Source organism: Eupeodes corollae, chromosome 2 (assembly GCF_945859685.1).
Source record: "Eupeodes corollae chromosome 2, idEupCoro1.1, whole genome shotgun sequence".
Lineage (NCBI taxonomy): Eukaryota > Metazoa > Arthropoda > Insecta > Diptera > Syrphidae > Eupeodes > Eupeodes corollae.
In genome coordinates this window covers 72,498,122-72,520,686 of record NC_079148.1, presented here as the reverse complement: position 1 = coordinate 72,520,686, position 22,565 = coordinate 72,498,122, and the positions used below count along the sequence as shown (strand labels likewise).

Sequence of the window (22,565 nt, the reverse complement as noted above, 5' to 3'; positions counted from 1 at the left end):
AAATCCCTCACAGGGAAGGCTGCCCGCGCCTTAGGCGAATGGCAGCTGACAGAAACAAACTACTGCGAGAACTGACTAGCAAAGAGACGGAGATTGGACCACGGCAAGAAGGCAGTGGCAGTGATAGACTCAAGAGACAGACGAGAGATAGATATGGAGAATGAGATTGAGATAGATGATAGAGAAAGGCTTGACGAGACAGATGAGACATCAAGTAAAGTGTCTTATGATGATTTTAAGAGAAAGAAGAATAAAAGATACAATAAAATTTATACAGAGAGCTTTATTGATAGGGAAAGAGGAGAAGTTACTTTACTACCTACGGTGCAGGTGATGGTAAGTGTAGAGGGGAAAGACAGTGGTCCAGTACGGGCACTGATTGATACTGGTGCTCAGCCAAATCTGGTGAGTCACCAGCTAGCTGAGAGATTGCAGTTGAGAAAGATGCAAGCCACGAGACAGATCGTGGGAATCAATGGTGAACCATTCCATATTAAGTATTGGAGTAAGATCAAGGTAAGGCCATGGTTCTCCTCGAACATTGCAATTGAGCAGGAATTCTTGATTCTGCCGAGAGAGGGTCCACTACGGCCGATGCTGGTAAGCAGTGGCCTGGGATACTGCGAAGCGAAAGAGATAGACGGGTTGCCATTGGCGGACCCGGAGTTTTGGAAAGAAGGCCCAGCAGACTTGTTGCTTGGATGCAAGTTTGTAGTAGAGATGTTTGGATCCATTATGACCCGACAGCCGTCTGGTTTGTTCTCGATGAAGACTACCTTCGGAAGAGTGATGCTTGGACAGAGACGAGACTCCTTACGAGTAAAGGATGAGAAGGCATATGTGGTTTGTCTGGACAACAAACAGATGCATGAAGCGCTCAAACGGTTATGGGTTTTGGATGAAATCAACCCACCACCCGTGAGATCGAGAGAGGAAGAATTAGTAGAAAGAAACTTCGTCGATACATATAGACGCGACAGGGATGGGAGATTTATTGTCACCATTCCCTTGAGAGAAGCGTGGAGAGAGATAGGCACTAACGAACTTACAGCGAGAAGGCGATTTTTCGCCTTAGAGAGAAAGTTAGAGAGAGATCCAGAGTTGAAAGAGAAGTATGTTGACTTCATGCGAGAGTACGAGAGCAAGGGACATATGACGCCGGTCGTTGGAACCACGTCACGAGCGAAGATGACATATCATATACCACATCACTGCGTCACGAAAAAGTTTAGAGTGGTGTTTGATGCGAGTTGCAAAACAACCATGGGTGTCTCACTCAATGAAGTGCAGATGGTTGGCGAAAAGTTGCAGAAAGATCTGCATGAAATTCTGATGCGCTTTCGAAGGCACAGAATTGCGATTAGTGCGGACATCAAGATGATGTTTCGTATGGTGAAGATTGCGAAGGAGCAATGGGACTTACAGCGAATATACTGGAGAGAGAGTCCGCAAGAGCGATTGAAAGAGTATTGGCTGACCGTAGTCACTTACGGTATGGCATCATCGGCTCATAATGCAGTAAGAGCACTTATTCAATGCGCGAAAGATGCGGAGGCAGACTTCCCAAGAGCGTCGAAGATTATTCGAGAAGACTTTTACATGGATGACTGCACTACGGGTGCAGACTCAGAGATAGAAGCGATTAGGTTATCCAAGGATATAGATCATATTCTAAAAGGTGCAGGTTTTGAGCTAAGAAAATGGAATTCGAATTCCAAAGCTCTTGTGAAAGACATGAACTACGAGCAAAGAGATTCAGTAGTCTTTCGAGAAGATGAAGGCACTTCAATATTGGGATTGAAGTGGTTACTTGCGAAAGATCAATTCACGTTTGAGGTGAAAACACCTATAACAGAGAGCATGATGACGAAGAGAAAGATAGTCAGCTGTGTGGCCCAGCTTTATGATCCTAATGGATATATATCACCTGTTACCATTTTGGGAAAGATTCTCATTCAAGATGTTTGGCGATCCAAGGCAGATTGGGATGATGAGCTAGCGACAGATATTCTCGAGAGATGGAAAGAGCTATGGAGAGAGATAACTTGTTTAGAGCAATTTAGAATCGAGAGATGGATAGGCACATCCCCTGGTGTACCGATAGAGATACATGGGTTTTCAGACGCATCTGAAAAAGCCTATGGAGCAGTGATCTATGTCAGAACAGAACACCCAAATGGGGAAATCTGGTCAACGCTACTGCAAGCGAAAACAAGAGTAGCACCATTGAAGACAGTGACGATACCGAGACTCGAGCTAGCTGCGGCAGAGCTGCTAGGGAGATTAGTTGAAAATGTGAAAGAGACCATGGAATGGAAAGAGATTGAATATACGCTTTGGACAGACTCAGTTGTGGTGCTACACTGGGTAAACAAGCAGCCTTGCGAATTGAAAACGTTTGTGGCAAATAGAGTTGCATCAATACAAACGAACACAGAGATAGATAGATGGAGACATGTTGGAACAAAAGAAAATCCTGCTGACTTGTTGAGCAGGGGAATTAGAGCAGCGGAACTGGTAAAGAGCGAGTTATGGCTACATGGACCACAATGGCTAAGACAACCCCGTTCACAATGGAAATCTGAGAAGTTTGTGCCAAACGTTTCAGATGGGGGGAGGGAAGAGATGAAAGTTATGACTGTCATCAGTGTGGATGAAGAGTTATCCATAACTACGAGGAAGACAAGAGAGAGAGTGCCGGTACATGAGTACGTCAGCACATTGGAGAAAGCGACAAATGTGATAGGCTATGTACTCCGTTTTACGGAAGCGATTAAGAGAAAGAAATCTAATGGCAAGAAAAAGAGACGTGGCAAGATGAGAAGGCGATCTGTACGTCAGAAGAGAAAGAGGGGGAGTAGACCAATCCAACTTACATCTGAGGAGAAAGAAAAAGCGATAGAATATTTGTTACGAAAAGAGCTGCAAAAAGCGAAAGAGAGCTGGCATAGAAAGGAATCACTTGATTTCCTAGCAGCGAAAGGGACAGAATGGAGATTTATGACACCAGCAGCGCCACATCAGGGTGGCATATACGAGGCCGCTGTTAAGTCAATGAAATTTCATTTAACGAGAGTGATAGGAGCGAAGATACTGACGTATGAGCAACTCTTAACGCTGACCGCTGGAGTCGAGGCGATCCTGAATTCAAGACCGCTTCAAGCGATTAGCGATGACCCTAATGACCTGCAGGCGTTAACGCCGGGACATTTTCTGGTAGGAGAGCCGCTGGTGCTCCCGCTGCCTTTTGTGACTGGAGAGATATCAAACTCTCATGGTGCGAGATTATGGAGAGAGAAAAAGACTATGCTTACGCACTTTTGGAACAGATGGAGAGAAGAGTACTTGGTGACTCTAATTGAGAGAATGAAATGGAGAAGAGAGAGGCATGGGCTTCAAATTGGGCAACTGTGCATTATAAAGAGCGAGAACTTCCCACCGTCGGCATGGGCATTGGGGCGGATCAAGAGACTTATCGAAGGGAAGGATGGATTGGTGCGGAGCGTGGAGGTGCAGACTGCGACCAATCAGCTGACAAGGCCGGTGCAGAAGATTTGTATACTTCCGAATGGAGAATGAAATTAACGATTGTTTTTGTTATGTTAAGTAGTTATGTATGTTTGCTATTATTTAATTAGAGAATAGAAATAAAATGCGAAAGGGTGGAAAACCGTAGGTTTTCGCCGGGACTGTATCGAACTGAAGCTCATGTATCGAGCTAAAAGCTGAATGAGCTTTGGTTCGATGTTTTGAGATAGCTTTTATGAATTTCCCTTCTTACAAAAGGGAAATCTACTTTTAAAGTTAGTTGAAATATAACCAGCGAAGCGAACGGTAATAAAATTGTGATAGATAGTGGTTTTTTGGCGTTAAGCCTTTTCCACTTTAAATCTTGTGTTTCATTTGTTGTTTTTGATGTCGGTTATTTTATTTCATCTCCTGAGCTCGAAACAGGATCCTCTATCTCTTTTAACAAGGATGTTAGCGTCTATGAATTATAAAATGTATGCGTTTTTTCAAAAAATTTTATTCAACGGTTTTGACTTTTGAAATAAACTTGTTTTTAAGTTTATTTATTTATTTATAATTCCTTAAATACTTATATTAACAATTCTTAATATATACTTAAGATATAAAACCTTAAACTAGATTGTTGAAAAATTTTAATTTGTAATTTATATATTTGACATTATCATTTGGTGAATTAATACAAGAGTAAAATTTATTATAGTTTAAGAAATAATATATTTACAACACGGATGTCGATCAACGTACATCCCTTCCATTCTGTGACTGAGCAACTTTTGAAATCCTAGCTGGAGGTGGATAAAAGTGGCTAACTGGAAAGAATTTTAAAATCCCTTTTGCCCAAAACACTTCAATCCTCCACGAAAAGAAAAATCAATAGTTTATTGGAAACTTTTTCGATCCCAAAGAACACATTGTTGGTTACACACATACATGTATCAATTTAGTGACTACAACTTGGTAATTACATTAATATACTTAATTGTTCCTAGTTGTGGGATGTGTAGATGGGACGAATTTGTTTTACGTCAAAACGAAGAATTGTACTTCAATCGGAAAAGCGACCACAGTTTAAACGCGATGATTGTATGTTTTATCTTAATAATACGTCAATTTTGAAACTTAAACTTTTCCATTGAAGATTTGTGATCATAAAATTACCGGTTTTCCATTGATTTTAACTAAGTCTACTTTAAGGGCATAAATGTTGTTGGAAGATGTATTGGGGTGTATGAAAGTATTTATGCGTGGTTTGTACTTGGACATTCGAATTATTAAAAATTAGCTGATTATATTATGACCTTAATCATAGATGAAATGGATCAGCTAGAAATGTATAAATCCGCAAATCCAAATTATCTCTTTCATTTATGAACAACCAATGAGAAGTTATTGATCCAAGTCACATCCCACCCCATTTTTATTTTTTAAGTATTGATTAATATTGACATTTTCAAAAGCAAGTTTATATGCAATTATCTTTGATCAAAAGAAAAGATTTCAATACCCCTTTGGCATATACCTTAGAAAGCTGAAGATGAGCCCAATCAAGAAACGCCCACAAACCATACCAAACAAGGCATTCCAACTAGCTGAAAATGTCGATATTAGTTGTAATGAAAATGTCTGTTTAGACGAAGAGCCTTCCCTTATTCATTTTTCCACCCTAACTTTGTGTGCAATTTTTTTTAAAATGAACTCCATAAAAAAATATCAGCATAGATATAACCTGTCTTCCTCTCCTCTGCTCAAAGTCACTCTTAATGAATATCATCAATTAAAAAGACATAAAATAGAAAAAAGAATAAAAAACAAAACGAAAAGGGAAATTTAAATTGAAACGAATGGACAGCTAAGATGTAAATGTTAACCTTTCAGCTTTCAGCGCTAAGACGAAGACGAAGCCGAAGCTGAAGAAAAATAAGAAGAAGGACACCATCACCATCTATTTCTATATTGTGCATAATATCGCTTTCAGTCTCATAAGTAAATTAATTTCCGCTCAATAAAACACTGTGGCAGAAATCACTGCGATTTAAGACAGTTTACTGTTTACCTGACACAACAAATAAACGATTTCATTTTCCTATACCGTTAAAGAAAGTATAAAAACAGAAAGCAACACAAAAAAAAGTGATTAGGAAATAGGGAAGATGATAGAAAATTAAACCCGCCTGCAAGTAATTTATTTATGCTTGGATGACTAATTTACTGGCCTGCTGATTAACTTACTCTGGAAGTCTTACGCACATACATCCATGAATGGGGTGATAGTCCTTGAAAGCAGTTATATTTTTTGTTTTAGGTTAGGTGTCTTTACAGAATGGTTGTAATTACTTACATTTGCCACTGACAAGCGGTAGTAAAACCGACTTCCTGATTTGGTTTTGAACAGAGAAAAAAATGGGGTGGAATTCGTGGTCGTCTTGCATCGAAAAACTGATACTTTTTATAATTAAAGCAACGTGTTGAATTTGTACCATAACCTCTATTATCAACAGTTTTGAAACTTGGTAAAAATACTTCTGAGCTACAATTTATAAACTGGTGAAACCAAATAAATCGTCTTTTCATTTTCGATTAACTCTTAACGATATACCTTTCTTCATTTTTAAATTAGAAAACATTGCAATCAGATTTAGAACTGAAAAACTTCCCATAGAAAATTCTTGTAATCGGATTTGTCGAATTCAAAATGTTGGCATTTCTTGTCGTTTCGAGGTTAATAGAATCTATATTTTGAGAGATATCTGTGTGAGCGTGTTAACGTATATTCGTACGTCCCTACATCCGTACGAAAGCTTTTTTCGACACTCATATCTCAAGAACCAGAAGAGATTTCGATTTCAAAAGAAATTTTTTTCTACAGATGATAACACAGAAATACACAAAAAGCAATTTCACAAAAATTGAGGTCTTGGTTTTTTAATATAATAATTTACAAATGCATGTGAAAATGTCAGTTGACCCCAAATATTTCACGAATCAATATCGTTAGCGACTTCAATTAATATTATAACTTTAGAAAAAAACTGTACCGGTTTTTTAAAAAATCAAACAAACTGAAAAAAAAATTATTTTACGAACAAAAAATGATTTTTTTAACTTCCCATAGGAAGTTATTGTAATGGGTCCGATTTGTCAAATTGAAAATTTTGACATTTCTCGACGTTTCAACATCCCTAGAGTCGAAATAAAAGATTTTTAGAAAGATGTCTGTGCGTGCGTGTGTACGTACGTTTGTACGACCGTACGTTCGACACGATTTTTCGTCGTTCATAGCTCAAGAACCAGAAGAGATATTGACTTCAAATAAATTTTGTTATACAGGTAATAAGGCAGAAAGATGCAGAAAGGGCTCTCACGAAAATTGCGTAGGTGGTTTTTTTACCATAGCAGTTTGAAAAAAAGGGTGAAAATTTTGGTTAACCTTAAATATCTTACGAACCAAAAATGCTATAGACTTGAATTAAATTTTATATAATATATTGTAACGTGATACCAAACAGGTATATTTTTTCAAAAAAAAAATCAATATAATGGTTTTTTTTTATTAAATCAATAAAACTGAAAAAAAAATTTGTCACCTCCAAAATTTTACGACCGAAATATGATTTCGTCTCTAAAATAATTTTGTGCAACGAAGAATAATGTTTTTGACATCTGATAAAATTTTGAGAAAAGTCTAATTAACAGATTTTTTTTACAAAAAATAAAAACCTAAAAAAAAATGCATAAAAGTTGGTAAAAATTGATTTTCGACTCAAATATCTTTTCAAAACTTTGAGATATTGGCTTTAATTCACTTTTATCTTTCAAAACATCTTATTGTCAACATTCAGTTAAAGTTTGAAAAAAAATCGATTTGACACTTTTTGTACAAAAAATTAAAACCTGAAAAAAATGTATAAAAGTTGGTAAAAATTGATTTTCAACTCAAATATCTCTTCAAAAATTTTAAATATTGGCTTCGAACTAATTTTATCTTATAAAAAATATTGTTTTCAACATTTGGTAAAATTTTTAAAAAATTCGAATTGACAGGTTTTTTACAAAAAATAAAAATCTAAAAAAAACAATACCTACTAAAACTTGGTAAAAATTTACTTTAGGCTTAAATAGCTTTTCAAAAATTAAAAAATATTGGCTTCAAACTTATTTTATTTCAGAGAAAATATTGTTTTCAATATGCAGTAATTTTTATATAAAAATCCATCAGTCCGTTTTTTTCATAAAAAATAAAATCTACAAAAAATAGTGCGCAAATTTGGTAAAAATACATATAGACAAACTTTTAAGCAAGACAGACCGACAGACGGGATGGGAAGTTATCAGTGTGGGTCGCATCCCAGCCTCTTTTTTTTAAATAATTGTATGCAACGAAAAATAACGTTTTCAAATTTTAAGAAAAATCGAATTACGAATTACGGTTAAAAAAAAGAAGGTGCAATGTGACTAACAATGAGAATTTGAAATTCCGTCTGCCAATTTGTCTTGCTTAAAGGTTTGTTGGCTTTCGTGTTTTTTGAAAAGTTGTCAGTTTAATTATTCTAAAAAAAAAGAATTACCAACAATATTTTGCATATGATGAAATAGTTTGATTTCAAAATCTATTTTTGGTTAAGAGACTTTTAGTCGAAAATCAATTTTTACCAACTTTTAGTAATGCCTTTTTTAGGTTTTTTATTCTTTGTAAGAAAACTGTGAATTCGATTTTTCTCAAACATTTGCTAAATTGTTTGGTGTTTTTCAAAAAAAAAACTTTGGAATAATGCGGACCAAACCGGGAAAAATCTGGAAAAACTTTCCAAAAAAGGAAAATAAAAAAAAGGGGCTAACTTCACGCACTCACTACCTAAAAAAAAAAAACGAAAGTAAAAAAATTGTTTTTCTTTCCACAACTAGTTTACAACAAATAGTTGTTAACTAATTACGTACTTAGTTTTAACCGTATCTAGGAAGCACCCCCAAGTTCTATCGGAACTCCTACAAAATGCCCTAAACAGGCTAACTAAATGGGCTAAGCAATAAGGATTGGACGTAAACCCACACAAAACAGAATTAATACTCTTTTCGAGAAAATATAAAATTCCTCAGATTAGCCCAGCCAAGATTAGAGGAATACCATTAAGCTTTTCCGATCAAGCTAAATATTTGGGCCTCATTTTAGACAAAAAACTAAATTGGAAGGCAAATATTGATGAAAGAGTCAAAAACGCTACTGTAGCGCTTTTTACTTGTAAAAAGGCCATAGGATCAAAATGGGGCTTCTCCACAAAAAATAACCCATTGGCTATACACTTCGGCAATCAGGCCGATGCTCATTTATGGAGCCGTCGTATGGTGGACCGCACTGGACAAGATGGTAAATTTAAATAAGCTCATTAAAGTCCAGCGGTAAGCAGGTATGTGCATCACAGGAGCACTTCGCACAACACCATCCGCAGCATTGGAAGTGCTTTAAAACCTAACACCACTTGACATCTTCTCTAAAAAGGTGGCTGCCAACTCATGTGTAAGGCTTAGAGCCACCTCTCAATGGACCAGTAACAATACTGGACATACAACTATTCTAGACAATTTCAGATCTATCCCAGATCGCTTAGACTATACCACCCCAAAAATGGTATTTGGTAAAAGATTCCATGTGTCCATCCCTTCAAGATCCTCCTGTGAAGAAGAGGGACCCCTGGAAGACGATGCGGTACACTTCTATACTGACGGTTCAAAGACCGATCACGGAGTTGGAAGTGGTATCTTTTCAGAACAACTGAATCTCAGTCCATCCTATAGACTTCCCAATCAATGTAGTGTATTCCAGGCAGAAGTAATGGCGATTAAAGAAGCACTATCCTGGCTTAAAGAAAACGTTATATCTTGTAAGGATATACGAATCTTCTCCGACAGCCAAGCCGCACTTAACTCTCTCGCGTCTGTCTCCACAAACTCTCAAACAGTCCACGATTGTCAATCATCTCTGAATGAGATGACGGAACAGTTTAACATTCACCTCATTTGGGTGCCGGGCCACAGAGACATTCCGGGAAATTGCAAAGCCGATTGGCTCGCCAAAAACGGAACACTTCTGCCTCATGTTAGACGAAAACATAACATAGGAACACCACTTGCTACATGCAAATATCTTCTCAAGCAATATGCTCTAGAAACAACAAATGCTAGATGGTCACAAAGTACCACCTGACTAGCAATAAAGCAAATATGGCCAAGTATTGACTTAAAACGGTCAAAAAGCTTGTTATCACTGGGCAGACAAAGTATAAGCTCTACAATTGGAGTAATAACGGGACACTGCCTCATAGGAAGACATGCTCTGAGGCTAGGGGCCTACACAAATGACTTCTGTAGAAGCTGCATGGACGAGGAGGAAGAGGAAACAGTCCAACACCTTCTATGTAAATGTCCAGCACTCTCCACTAGAAGCAATAACTTTCTCGGTACTCCCATCTTCCATAATACCAGTGAACTGGCAACGATTGACACAAAACGTCTCTCTAACTTTATTAAAAGTCCGAAATGGTTTGTTTAAGTTCATTACTCTCTCATGAGTAACCTCATTAGTGGTATCACAATGGACCCTTGAGGTCTACGTGTGTCAATGACATCTGGACAGCCACTCCAACCTAACCTAACCTAGTTTTAACAAAATTAAAAGTGAAGTGCTAATTTGAAATCAACCTAGCACTACATACCACTTTTTCTTAAATCGTCGAGATACTATTTTTTTTCCACAACTAGTTTGCAACAATAAAGCTACAATTAACTGCATACTCAGTTTTTTAAATTTCGAAAAATATAGTACTAACTTGACAGTCGTTCAACAAAATTAACAAAAGTTGTTAGAAATTGATTTTCGACTTAAATATATTTTCAAAACTGTGACATATTGGCTTTAAAATAATTGTATCTTTTAGCAAATGTTGTTTTCAACATTCGAAAAAAAATTTGAGAAAAATCGAATTCACAGTTTTCTTACAAAAAATAAAACCTAAAAAAGGCATTACTAAATGTTGGTAAAAAGTGATTTTCGACTAAAAGCCTCTTAACCAAAAATAGATTTTGAAATCAAACTATTTCATCATATGCAAAATATTGTTGGTAATATTTTGTTAAATTTTTAGAAAAATTCAACTACATATGTATATGGTGGCACAGGAGTTAACCCTTCCTGTGTGGGAGTAATGTTGCTAGGAATGGAGGGAACCTAACTAGCTACCTAACCTTCGTCAAGTGCAGTCGCATTTTCTTTTCGCTCCTCAGTTGCCCTTTGCCACCTTTTTACCGACCCCAATTAATCAATTACAAATCAAAAAAAAAAAATATTTATATCAATATACTCGCAGCGCGTGTGATAATTCTTACCCGACCTACTTTACTGCCCATCGCCGTTTCCCATTACACCAGCATTTTTTTCTTCTTGTGTACTAACAAGCATAGAAAAAATTAAAAGCAACTAAACAATAACTTTAACAAAAAAACATATTATTTATTTTTTGATTAATTATGTCGTGCGCCAATAAAATGTGTGTCATCGTTGACTCAAACGCGGAACTATTAAAGTGCAGTGGCCTTTGTGGGAAATACTTACACCCCTCTTGTGCTGGCTTGGCCAGAAAGGCGAGTGTTTACCTAAAAGACTATCTACGCAATTTTGCGTTTTATTGCGATGAATGCAATAAAATATCTGTGTCGGATATTATGATTGCAATTCAATGTTTAAAAGAATCCCTATCTAACGAACATTCGGTTTGCCAAGATCAAATTTCTAATCTCTCCAAGAAATTTGATCATGTTTGTAACAGTGTTGAGGACTCAAACATCCAATGTCAACAATCGTCTACGCAGTGCCTTTCCACGATACGTTCTTTGGAAAAACAATATTGTGACGTCATAGGTGGGTTGAATTCTCTTCGTGTAGACATTGACGATAAGTTAAAGGTGCTAACTTGGTCGGCAAACGATCTAAAAAAAAACTTGTCTGACCAGTTAAACCTACTAAAATCTGATATTGATTGCTGTTTGCAAAGTTCGTCATCACGGCTCTCCCCCTCCTCCAATGAAATGAGTGAAGTTACAAACCTCAGACTCGTTAACGAATTCGAAAACATTAATTGTATGCTTACTCGGGTTTCAACGGCACTCATATCTATTGCTTACGATATAAGCAATCAAGAACAGAAATATACGAGTGTGTACCGCGAGCTTGAAAGCCTTAATGTTAAAACTCAAAAAATTGAATCGCTTCTCTACGACATCATTAAACAACCCGGCATACCGTCATGTGATATCGCGAACGTATCCATTCGTGATGAAATTCTTGCGGCAAACCCGGCTGCTGACTCTCTGCAACAAACCACCTCAGCGAATACTATTGCAGGGGACGAAATAATTAACAAATGTGGCCATTCCTGGAAGTTATCGGACTGGAATTTGAGACTAAGCAGGCTCGAATCTGCAAATAATACATGGTTCGTGCTTAATAATTGTCCCGGATATGCTGATGCTACATGGGTTCGCTCCTATTTCAAAAGAGAATACTGTGTCAATATCTGCGAATGTCTTCAATTGTCTGGAAGAAGATTCAAGTTCCTGATTCCCTCCAAATATAACTGGATGTTTCATCACCAAAAAGGATACTTACAAATTGGACAAATGCGGCTTTCCAGTATAAGTAGCAATAATAATCTAATTAAGTCTAACAAATCCAAACCTAATTCCAAACCTATTCCCAAACCTAATCCCAAACCTAATCCCAAACCTAATCCCAAACCTAATCCCAAACCTAATCTTAAACCTAGTCCTAAACCTAATCCCCAACCTAATCACCAACCTAATATCAAACCTTATCCCAAAAAAAATATTGAAACTAACTGGACCCTTAAAACACAAATCTTTCCAAACTTTTCTCTCTCCAACCAACTTTCGTCCCTTAAACGAAAAACTTCTCCCACATCTGTAAAGCCTCCACCCAAACGAGTTTCTTTTAAAACCTCTCATCCGGGTCTTGGTTTTTGCTCTCCGATGGTTGATGCTCCTGCTAAAATACCCGCTTATACAAATTTCATTCATTCTCACACCATTAACCCTACTTCTTCTTTATCAGTTTCCCAAGAACCTCAAGGATTCCTTAACCCAATGATCCCTCCAAATGTTAAATTAACTAAACATTTATCTGAGGCCAATATTAATGATCGGTATGTTATGTCCCGTCTTAGAGACCACAAAATCTACAATAATGTTCGTCTTTACCTAGCTTTCCTGCACGACAAACCAGATTCTGTTTGCTTTGAAGGTAAAACAAATACAAACATTAAGGTTTTAATATCCCAAGAAGGCCTCCCTACCAAACGTGATGCACTTATGGAAATTTTCTTGAAATTTCATGATGGCCTTGAAATTTCTCCTCAAAAAGTGAGAGAAGACCTTACCTCTTTTGCGTCTTTTATCTCTTCAAAACGACTATCTCATATCCAAAAATCCCGTGCAGATATGAAGAAATACTATCGCTCCTAACCTAAAGACCACTAAACCTAAATGTCTTAGCCTTTACTATCAAAATGTAAGAGGGTTAAGGTCTAAAACTTCTGCCGTCTTTAACAACTCCCAAAACCTTCCTTATGACATCTTTGCCCTTACCGAAACCAACCTCACACCTGATATCCTTAGTACTGAACTCTTCACTAACGACTTTTCCATCTATCGAATGGATGTCGTGGAATGTGCGAGTAATACACACGGTCGTGGTGTGCTTTTAGCTATCGCTAATAATTTTGAAAGTTCATTACTCTGTATTCCCACTTCAATCGAATTTGAAGGTGTATCAGCTAAGGTTACACTCCCTAAGTTTTGTCTTTTTGTCCTTTGTTGTTACATTCGGCCAGCCCAACAAATTAAAGCATACCAAGCCGCTGTTAATGCCATTGATTATCTGCTTGAACTAGTGCAACCTAATGATTTAATCATCGTTCTAGGTGACTTTAATCTTCCCCATCTCAATTGGTCCACCTCAGATGATCAGACATCCTTCTTTCCAACTAACATCTCTTCTGAATCTGAATCGCTGTTCATTGATCGTCTGTCTGATTGTGGTCTTTTTCAACTAAATGGAGTAGGAAACTTTATGGGGAGACACCTCGATCTCATATTCTCATCTGATTGCGATAACTGTGTTGTCTCCCCGAGCCCTCATCTTCTCTCAACCTGGGATCGCTATCATCCACCCCTTAATCTCTCCTTCCCCATTGAATTTGAAGACAACTTTTTTGAAATGGAAAATTACTGTTATGATTTTCGTAGGGCTGATTTCTCCAAACTTAACAATCTTCTTAGCTCAGCCGATTTTGAATTAAGATCCCTCCAATTAACAGTTGAGTCCCTTACAAATTGGTTTTATTTGATTCTTTCGTACTGTATTGAAGAATCAGTACCGTTCTCTCGTAGAAAAGATTTCACCTCTGCTCCCCCTTGGTACAACAGAGAGCTCCGTAGCCTAAGAAATACCCGTAACAAGCTTTGGAAGATCTTTTTACAGTCCAAATCTGATACTGATCACAACAACTATCTTCTCGCCTATAATTCTTTCTCTGAATTAAGGGAATCCCTTTATAACCAATATCTTAACCAAATGGAAAATAACCTTCTTTCTGATGCAAGGAAATTTTTCAAGTTTATAAATGTCAAACGAAAATCTGATGGGTTTCCACCTTCAATGAGTTTCTCCAACATAATCTCCTCTGATCCAACAACCATATCAAATCTATTTGCTAATTACTTTAGCAAATCGTATACTGAACATCTGCATGATCCTGATCCACACTACTTTAGTTATTTAGATGGTTGCACTCAAACCTCCCTTTCATCGTTTACAATAACTGAAGAAATGGTACTTGCCAAAATCGTAAGCCTCAAAGAAAACTTTAGCCCTGGTCCTGATGGCGTCCCATCAGTTGTTCTAAAAAAATGTATGCATTCTCTGTCAAAGCCTCTTACTGCACTCTTTGAACTCTCTCTTTCCCAAGGTGTGTTTCCTCATATATGGAAAGATTCATTTATATTTCCCATTCATAAACAAGGCAATAAAACTGAAATTAACAATTATAGACCTATTGCTAAACTTTCATGCATTCCAAAACTTTTTGAAAGCTTAGTTTATGATTCCGTTTATTTCCATTGCAAGCCTTTATTCTCCCCCGCTCAACATGGTTTTCTTAAAGGTAGATCCACTACGACTAACTTAATTGAATTTATATCCAAAGTTTTGTCAGCCCTTGAGAATGGCAAAGAAGTTGATGTAGTATACACTGATTACAGCAAAGCCTTTGATAAAATATCCCATAACATAATTTATCTCAAACTAAGAGCTCTAGGCTTTCCATCTATATTTATAAACTGGATAAGCTCCTATCTTGCGAATAGAACTTATAGAGTCCTTTTCCGTAACTCAGTCTCCAGTCCTATACATGCAACTTCTGGAGTCCCACAAGGTAGTCACCTTGGCCCCCTTCTCTTCGTCTTATCTGTTAACGATGTCTGTCTTAAATTAAAAAACTCAGATATCCTAATGTTTGCGGATGATAAGAAAATTTTTAAGATTATCTCTACTCCATCTGATTCCTTACTTTTACAAAATGATCTTAATATCTTTTTTATTTGGTGCATGCATAATTTCCTAGAGTTAAATGTAGGTAAATGTAAACAAATGACCTTTTCGCGCAAACAAATTCCATCTCATAGAGTATACTACTTCCTTAATGACGCCGTCAACGTAGTCGATTCTATTAGAGATCTTGGTATTATGTGTGACAAACACCTGAATTTCCATTCCCATTTTGACCAAATTATTAATAAAGCTAATAGATCTCTCGGTTTTATTAAGAGATGGTCAAAAGAATTTTCCAACCCCTATGTTACTAAAGCGCTTTACATTTCCCTAGTCCGTCCTCATCTTGAATATGCATGCCAAGTATGGTCTCCCTTTTATGAAAACCATTCACTCAGAATTGAAAATGTTCAAAGACGTTTCGTTCGATTTGCCTTACGTGGCCTCCCCTGGGATGATACATCCAACTTGCCTCCTTATGCTGATCGACTAAAACTGATAGGCTTGCAGCCGTTATATATTAGACGCAAAAACGCTGATATATTGTTTGCTCACCAATTGTTAATGGGCAATATAGATTCCCCGGCACTCCTGAGTGATATTCATCTTAACACTAACCCTCGAAATCTGCGATCTGTTTCCCTTTTCTATATCCCTCATCACCGCACTAATTACGGGCACTTTGAACCAATGTCCAGAATTCTTCGTCACTGCAACGCTGCTATGGTAGTTTTCGATTTCAACATTTCCAAATCCCATCTGAAAGATACCCTTTACTTTTTCCCTTTTTGAGTCCGAATCCCCTGTCCCCTGTAATTTTAAGTTAAGTAAAATCAAAATTGTTAGTTCTTGTACATTAAAGAGCTTTGATGTGGGCCTTAGGGCCCACATGAATTAATGTTGAAAACTGATAACAAGAATTGCAAAAAAAAAAAAAAAAAAATGTTAAGCTAGTTTTAAGTTAAGTTAAGTTATGATAGCTTGTATTAAGCTAAATAAATAAATAAATAAATAAAGCAGAACCTTTAAATTTAAGGCTGAATCCGAACGGCTTATTTGATAAAGCACTTTTCATGACAAGAATTACTCTTAGAGAATTTGTCAATTCCTCGCAAGAGTCAGTACCCGTGAAAAAAACCTTAGATGGCGCGGGCAGGTTTGAACCCAAGACCTCTGGCGTGGCAGTCCAACTCATCACTAGCCATCGTTCCACGGGTACTACAATGACAATATATGACGTCAAAAAATCCTACCGGGTGCTATGAAATTAGCTTATTATTCATTAGAATTTTGTTTTATCAAGCTAGAGCCAATTACTTCAAATTCAATAATAAATGTACACTGACTTCTAAGGAGTCAAGAAATACTTGAGCTTTAATATTTTTAAAATTTTAAAGATAAACAAAAATTTATTAGTTCGAGCATAAAGGAATTGGCTGTTAACCAACTTTAATATACTCCCTTTCTTATCATTTTTTTACCAATTAAATTATCGAGGCCAGGACGAGACGGTATAATTCCGATGACAGTGAAAGATGCCTTATCTTCAAAGAATGCTCAGAGCTGGAATGATGCAATGGGTGGAGTATCGGGCCCTTATCAAACAACACTTGGGATTCAGTTGAAGTACCAATGGACCGAAAACTAGTTCATTCAAAGTGGGTCTTTTGCGTAAAGACTGATGTGGAAGGAAAAATAAAAAGATATTATAAGGCACCTCTTGTAGCTAACGGCTTAAGTCATAAATTGGAGTAGACTTCCATGAACATTTTTAACCGTCACTCCTTATTCGGCGATTCAACTAATTCTTTCTTTACCATCAATTCATTAACTTATTTGTAAACTTCCTTCAAACTTTTACTTATCACTGTAACGAATTCAATTCAATTCATTTCAATTTATTTATTTAATAACTTACACAGTAAGATACAATATCTCATTTATATAGTGCAAGCTTCAAAAAATCCTTGCTGGATTATTATTATTATATATCTACTTTACATAATTTGAAATCTTTCCATGTATACTTATAGTTTTTAGTCTCTCGATAGCCTCTTAATTTAACAAATTAGAAAGACCTTCCTACTTTGTTTTATTTTCCCTTACAGTATAAAATTCTTGAATTTTAAAAATGTATTTAAATATGTATTTAAGATATTATGCACTTAACTTGGCGAAGAAACATAAAAGTTACAGATTTTCGAGGCATCCAAGCTCGTTTGATCCTATTATGCGCTGCGCCGCCGCCCGGCCGTTACCATTGATAGCTTTACCAACTTGGTCCTTAAAAAATATGCATTGATCCAATTTAAATAAAATGGCTTTCACTTGATAAATTAAACGCTCTTCGATTTCATGTTGATACTCGTCCCAAATTCTTCAGTGACGTATCATCAAGGAATGAGACTTATAAATTCAGGGATGAAATTCAGAAATTGTATGTCATTGGCTACGGCCGTTTAACTCCAGCTCTGGTCAGTAAAAATTTTGTTTGGGTAAAAAACCAAGTTGAGTTGTCTATAAAGCTGAGTTCCTTGAACAGACCCGAAACTACACTCACACTCCAAACAGTCCCACAGACCTCAATGTTGTTTATGAAATTGTTGAAGCTCTCAGAACAATATCAACATTTTCAATTTAACAATAGTTTCCTATGAGAAGTTAATAAAATCACTGGTAACTGTCAATGTTCAGATGAATATTTAAAGATTGCTTATATTAAAATTACTTACCGAGTGTAAAAAACAACTTATCTCGCTGAAGTGGATAATAATATACATATGTTTTTAGCCTATACATCCATATTCTTTCATTTCACTTTAGTTATGTCATGCTTCAAAAGAATCTGCATCTTTTTTTCAATATTTACCATGATTTATATTACCAAAAATGACCACTACTGTTTTTGAATTAAATAAATCTCCTACAATAAGTTTGCTTTTACTTTAAAATTGTAAAAGTCTCTTGTACTAATTAAATGCTTACTTGTGTTGTTTATTTCATTATGTTCATCCTTAAAACAAAAAGCCTTATTCATACATAATTAAGTATATTTTATTTTTAAATTTGAGGTACATAAGTAAAATCCTTCTCCTGGAAATTAACTTTACCTATTTCCAACAAAACACTCTTCTTTTAACATCATCAGTAATAATGTATTTCCCCCATACCTGTCATCAAATTACGGTGACTTTGTTCTATGCTAAACGGACTTTTAACTAGAAAACAATTGTGAAAGAAGGATTTAAGAATGTTTTGGAAAATTCGAAAACAAAATAAAATGCATTCCCTATAAAGTCAAAACAACTAAGTACACGAGGATTCTGTTTCGCAATATTGCTTTTGTATGTATATAAAGTACCTTCAGCACGTTTACGAACAAAAATTTTTAATTAGTTTTGCATTTTTTAAATTAATGAAACTTTTCTTCTACAAAGGAGAAAAATCTCCCCTTACCTACTAATTTTTTCTTCCTTATGATTTTGTCTTTTTTTTTCGTAGCCGTAGCTTATCTTAGAGTATTCTTTCTTGTTTCTGTGCATAAGAAGCTTCTCTTAGTTTTTAAATATACACAAACATACAGCAGAGTACAAAGGGTTTTTGTGATATGTTTATAAATAAAAATGACCAAAGAAAAGGACCAGGACGAGGAGTTTTCATCGCGTCCAGATAATTTAAAATCTATTTGAAAAAAATAAACGCACGCAAAAACAAACTCCCCGCATAATAATATCATTTTCATTAAGAATCCACCATGCTACAACAAGGATCAGAAGCTCGAAGGAAATTTCAGAAGTTGCTCCTGCTTCCTTTTTTTTTTTTTGCTGTTCTACTGTTTTGTTGTGTTCGTGTTGTTTTGTTTTATTTTATTTTCAATTTAAATACGAAGTGTTGTTGTGCATTGTGATAGGATCGGATAGAGAAAAATCAAAGAAAGAAATCTAATTGTACATAATGAGCACGTCCTTGTTGGCCCATCTGGTTGCGGACTTGGGATGAGTTGTGAAGTTGGTTATAGCCAGCAGTGGAATAAATGCATTAATTCATAAAAAGGTTCAAGTTGTTGCAAGAGTTTGTTGGGTTATAAAAGTACGTATACGAGTGTATGGTTGGGGGCCAACTTCGAATTGCATTTTAATCATACTAAAGAGAAGATACATTATTCCAAATGTGAAGAAGGATAACGAGGAAAGCTAATTAGAATTGTAAATTTTGTTGAAGGACTTCGTATAATAAATTATAAAGAAGGACATGATTTGGTTTTATTGTGGACTTGAGCAAAACCGATAGTTAAATAAAAAATACAACAGCAAAATTCTTCATAGAATTTAAAATGTAACGACTCAAGGATCTTATCAAAGTTGTTTTATTCTTTTGTTTTCAGTCTTTTTTTTTTGATTATCTAATTCGACCTTAAACCAGAATGTAAAATGATTTTGACAAAGAAAGTAGTTCTTTTAAAAGGTCTCGAATGTCAGTTATTTATTGTCAACAAGCATTTAGTCAAATCAAAGAACCTTGTAAAATGTTTATTTTTATAGTGGAGAGATTTACCAAAATCCTTATTTTTTGAGATGAGTAATTCAGAAATGCTTGACTTTCATTCGATTTAACACAGCTTAACTATTTGTTGTGAGGATATGTGAAGTAATTTGTCTTCACAAATAAGCCTGATAAGATTGAATTTTAACAGATGTCAAGAACTATATTTTGATAGTCCATATTCAGCACAATTCAATCTTACATGTCCAAACAGCTGATCAATTGCTTCTTCAATTAAGTACGTATTCAAATGAATATGCCAATATTTTAAAAAAGGAAAAGAGGCTGGGATGCGATCCACACTTTTGACTTGACTTCCTTAAAAGGTCTTCAGATTTTCGTGTTTTGTTAAAAAAGTTGTCAGTTGAATTATTTTCTTTCACTACTTCCCGTACACCATTTTTTAAAGTCCAACCCATAGGCTAAATGAATAAAGAAATCAAAAAACCTTATCCATGCATGCAGGGGAGATATGCCGAAATCTAGGAAATCTTCATTTATGGTTCTCTCTAAAGACCTTTCAATGTCGTTCATGTTGGTAGGTTTTGCTCCACAAATATAGCAAACTTGTAGTGACGCCGTATGAGACACGACGACGTTGCATACCTTACCATCAACCATTGTCAATTTTAGTATATGCTTTACGCTGATAAAACGGTCTGATATCTTTATAACTGTTTCATTCAGTTAATTTATTTGGCTCTGTATATACTCTTGCTCAGCTCGGCTCAAGTCTGCCGTTTCTTTTTTCAATTGAAAACTTACGTGTCGGCAGTATCGAGTTAATCCTGTTCGAAGATTTTGCCATACAATTTTCTTTTCAGACTCAGAACCCATTTGCGAAAAAGTTGTAGTGGAACATATAAAGTTATAAACATATTCTCTCACCGCTACTTTGAGTTCTTGTCATGAACGGCATACTCTCTAAATTGAAATCAAGTGAAGTAAGGGTAAAAGCCTACGTTGATTATCTTACATTACTAGCGATTTGTAAGTTTCTACCCACTATCAGTAACAAACCGAATACGCCCTCTCGTTGGTAAACAAATGGACTAGAACTGAGGGTTGACACTCAATCCAGCTAAAACGGAACTAGTGATATTTACTAACAGGCGCAAAATAACTGATTTTAAAATACCTTCAATTGAAGGCTGCCCCCTTAAAATGTCTGATCACGCAAAGTATCTCGGTGTGATCTTAGATGAAAAACAAAACTGGGGCCTGAACACCAAATATAGATTCAAAAAGGCATCGATTGCCTTTTACTCCTGCAATAACATTTTCGGAAAAACCTGGGGACCAAACCCTAAAATTATCAGATGGATGTATTCGGCAATAATTAGACTAATACTAACCTATGGTTATTTGGTATGGTGAAAAGCTTTAGAAAAGAACGTGAACCTGAACACTTTGACAAAAATTCAAAGACTTGAGTGCACTGGAATTACGGGAGCAATGAGATCCACTCCAACTGCGGGACTGGAAGTTATACTTAATCTAAATCCCCTAGAACTCCTTGTTCAAGAATCTGCGGCCAAAAGTGCCCTGAGATTTAGTCAAACTAAAGTCTGGATAAACAGTTCTATAGGACATGCCCAGATCCTTCATAAAGTTATGAGTCATAGTACTACAACAGACTATAAAATAACCGAACTTGATTTTTATAAATTCCAGGCTGCCATGCCAAGCAGAGAGGAATGGATAGATAATATACCATATTCCAGTGAGTCGTCAATAGGTATCGATACTGATGGCTCTTAAATGGACACTGGTGTAGGGGCAGGCTTCTATTCTGAATCTCTCAAGTTAACCACCCCGCTTAGGCTTCCAAACTACAGTAGCGTCTTCCAAGCGGAGGTCCTGGCAGTGACAACAGCTGCTCAAAAGGTATCAATGATGGCGGTACCACGAGCTGATATCACCTTTTACAATAAAGCCAAGCGGCAATAAAATCGATTAATGCAACTCAGATAAAATCAAAGCTTGTTTCATGCTGCTGCGAAGAACTTAAGGTTCTTGGCACACAGCACACCAGTAGGCTCTGCTGGGTCCCAGGCCATAGTAATATACTAGGCAACGAGAAAGCCGATGAGTTAGCAAATTTGGGGTCAATGCTTGACATAAGCCAAGCTCAGCTAGTTAGCACCCCTACCTGTTATTTAAAACAGGAAATCACAAAAAGAATAACTGTCAAAGCCAATGAAAGTTGGAACCGTCTTGTCAACTGCGGCACTACAAGAAATATCTGGCACTGTTTTAACAAACAAAGAACAGAAAGAATTATGCAGCTACACAAGGGATCACTTCGATCTCTAGTAAGCATAATCACCGGACATAATCTGTTAACTTATCATATGAAAAAGATGAGAATCAATTCAGATGATCTATGCACAGGATGCAGACACTTCGCACTTTCTGTGTCACTGTCCCGCATTCTCCCATCGAAGGAATAACTGCTTGACAACTATTTCTTCGGGGATTTTGAAGAAATCTCTAGTACGACAGGTACTAACATTCTGAACTTCGTTAAAGCTTGACTAACTGAACACATAGGTTTTTGTTATTAGCTTGAGTAGCAGTACTCACGGGTGTCACAATGGATCTGTATTGATCTAAGTGTGATGGTAAAGACATCAACTGTCAGCCCCTCAACCTAACCTAACCTAGACATGTCCGAATCGCTGAATTCGCCGGATATATTTTGCTTGTATTCGGACTGTCCACTGCTTCCATCAATGCCCCATTTGCCGATTAGAATAAGATGACCTTATTCAAGAATTCATTTAGCCACAGTGAAATTATATTTTTAAAAAGTCGAATCACAAAATTATTCTACCTCTTGTGGTTTTATTCAGACGTGCGACGCTATTACATTGAC

At 36.3% G+C, this 22,565-nt stretch overlaps 1 protein-coding gene across 1 annotated transcript; it reads left to right on the top strand.

Moving 5' to 3' along the window:
- Positions 1 to 153: 153 nt before the first annotated feature.
- On the top strand, positions 154 to 3,579 carry LOC129945032 (uncharacterized). Its single transcript, XM_056054693.1, has one exon. The coding sequence runs from the start codon at positions 154 to 156 to the stop codon at positions 3,577 to 3,579; it is 3,426 nt and encodes a 1,141-aa protein (XP_055910668.1).
- The last annotated feature ends 18,986 nt before the right edge of the window (positions 3,580 to 22,565 follow it).

Bases quoted from the DNA above. Each gene is read 5' to 3' on its own strand.
- LOC129945032 (XM_056054693.1), top strand. From the start codon at position 154: ATGGAGAATGAGATTGAGATAGATGATAGAGAAAGGCTTGACGAGACA.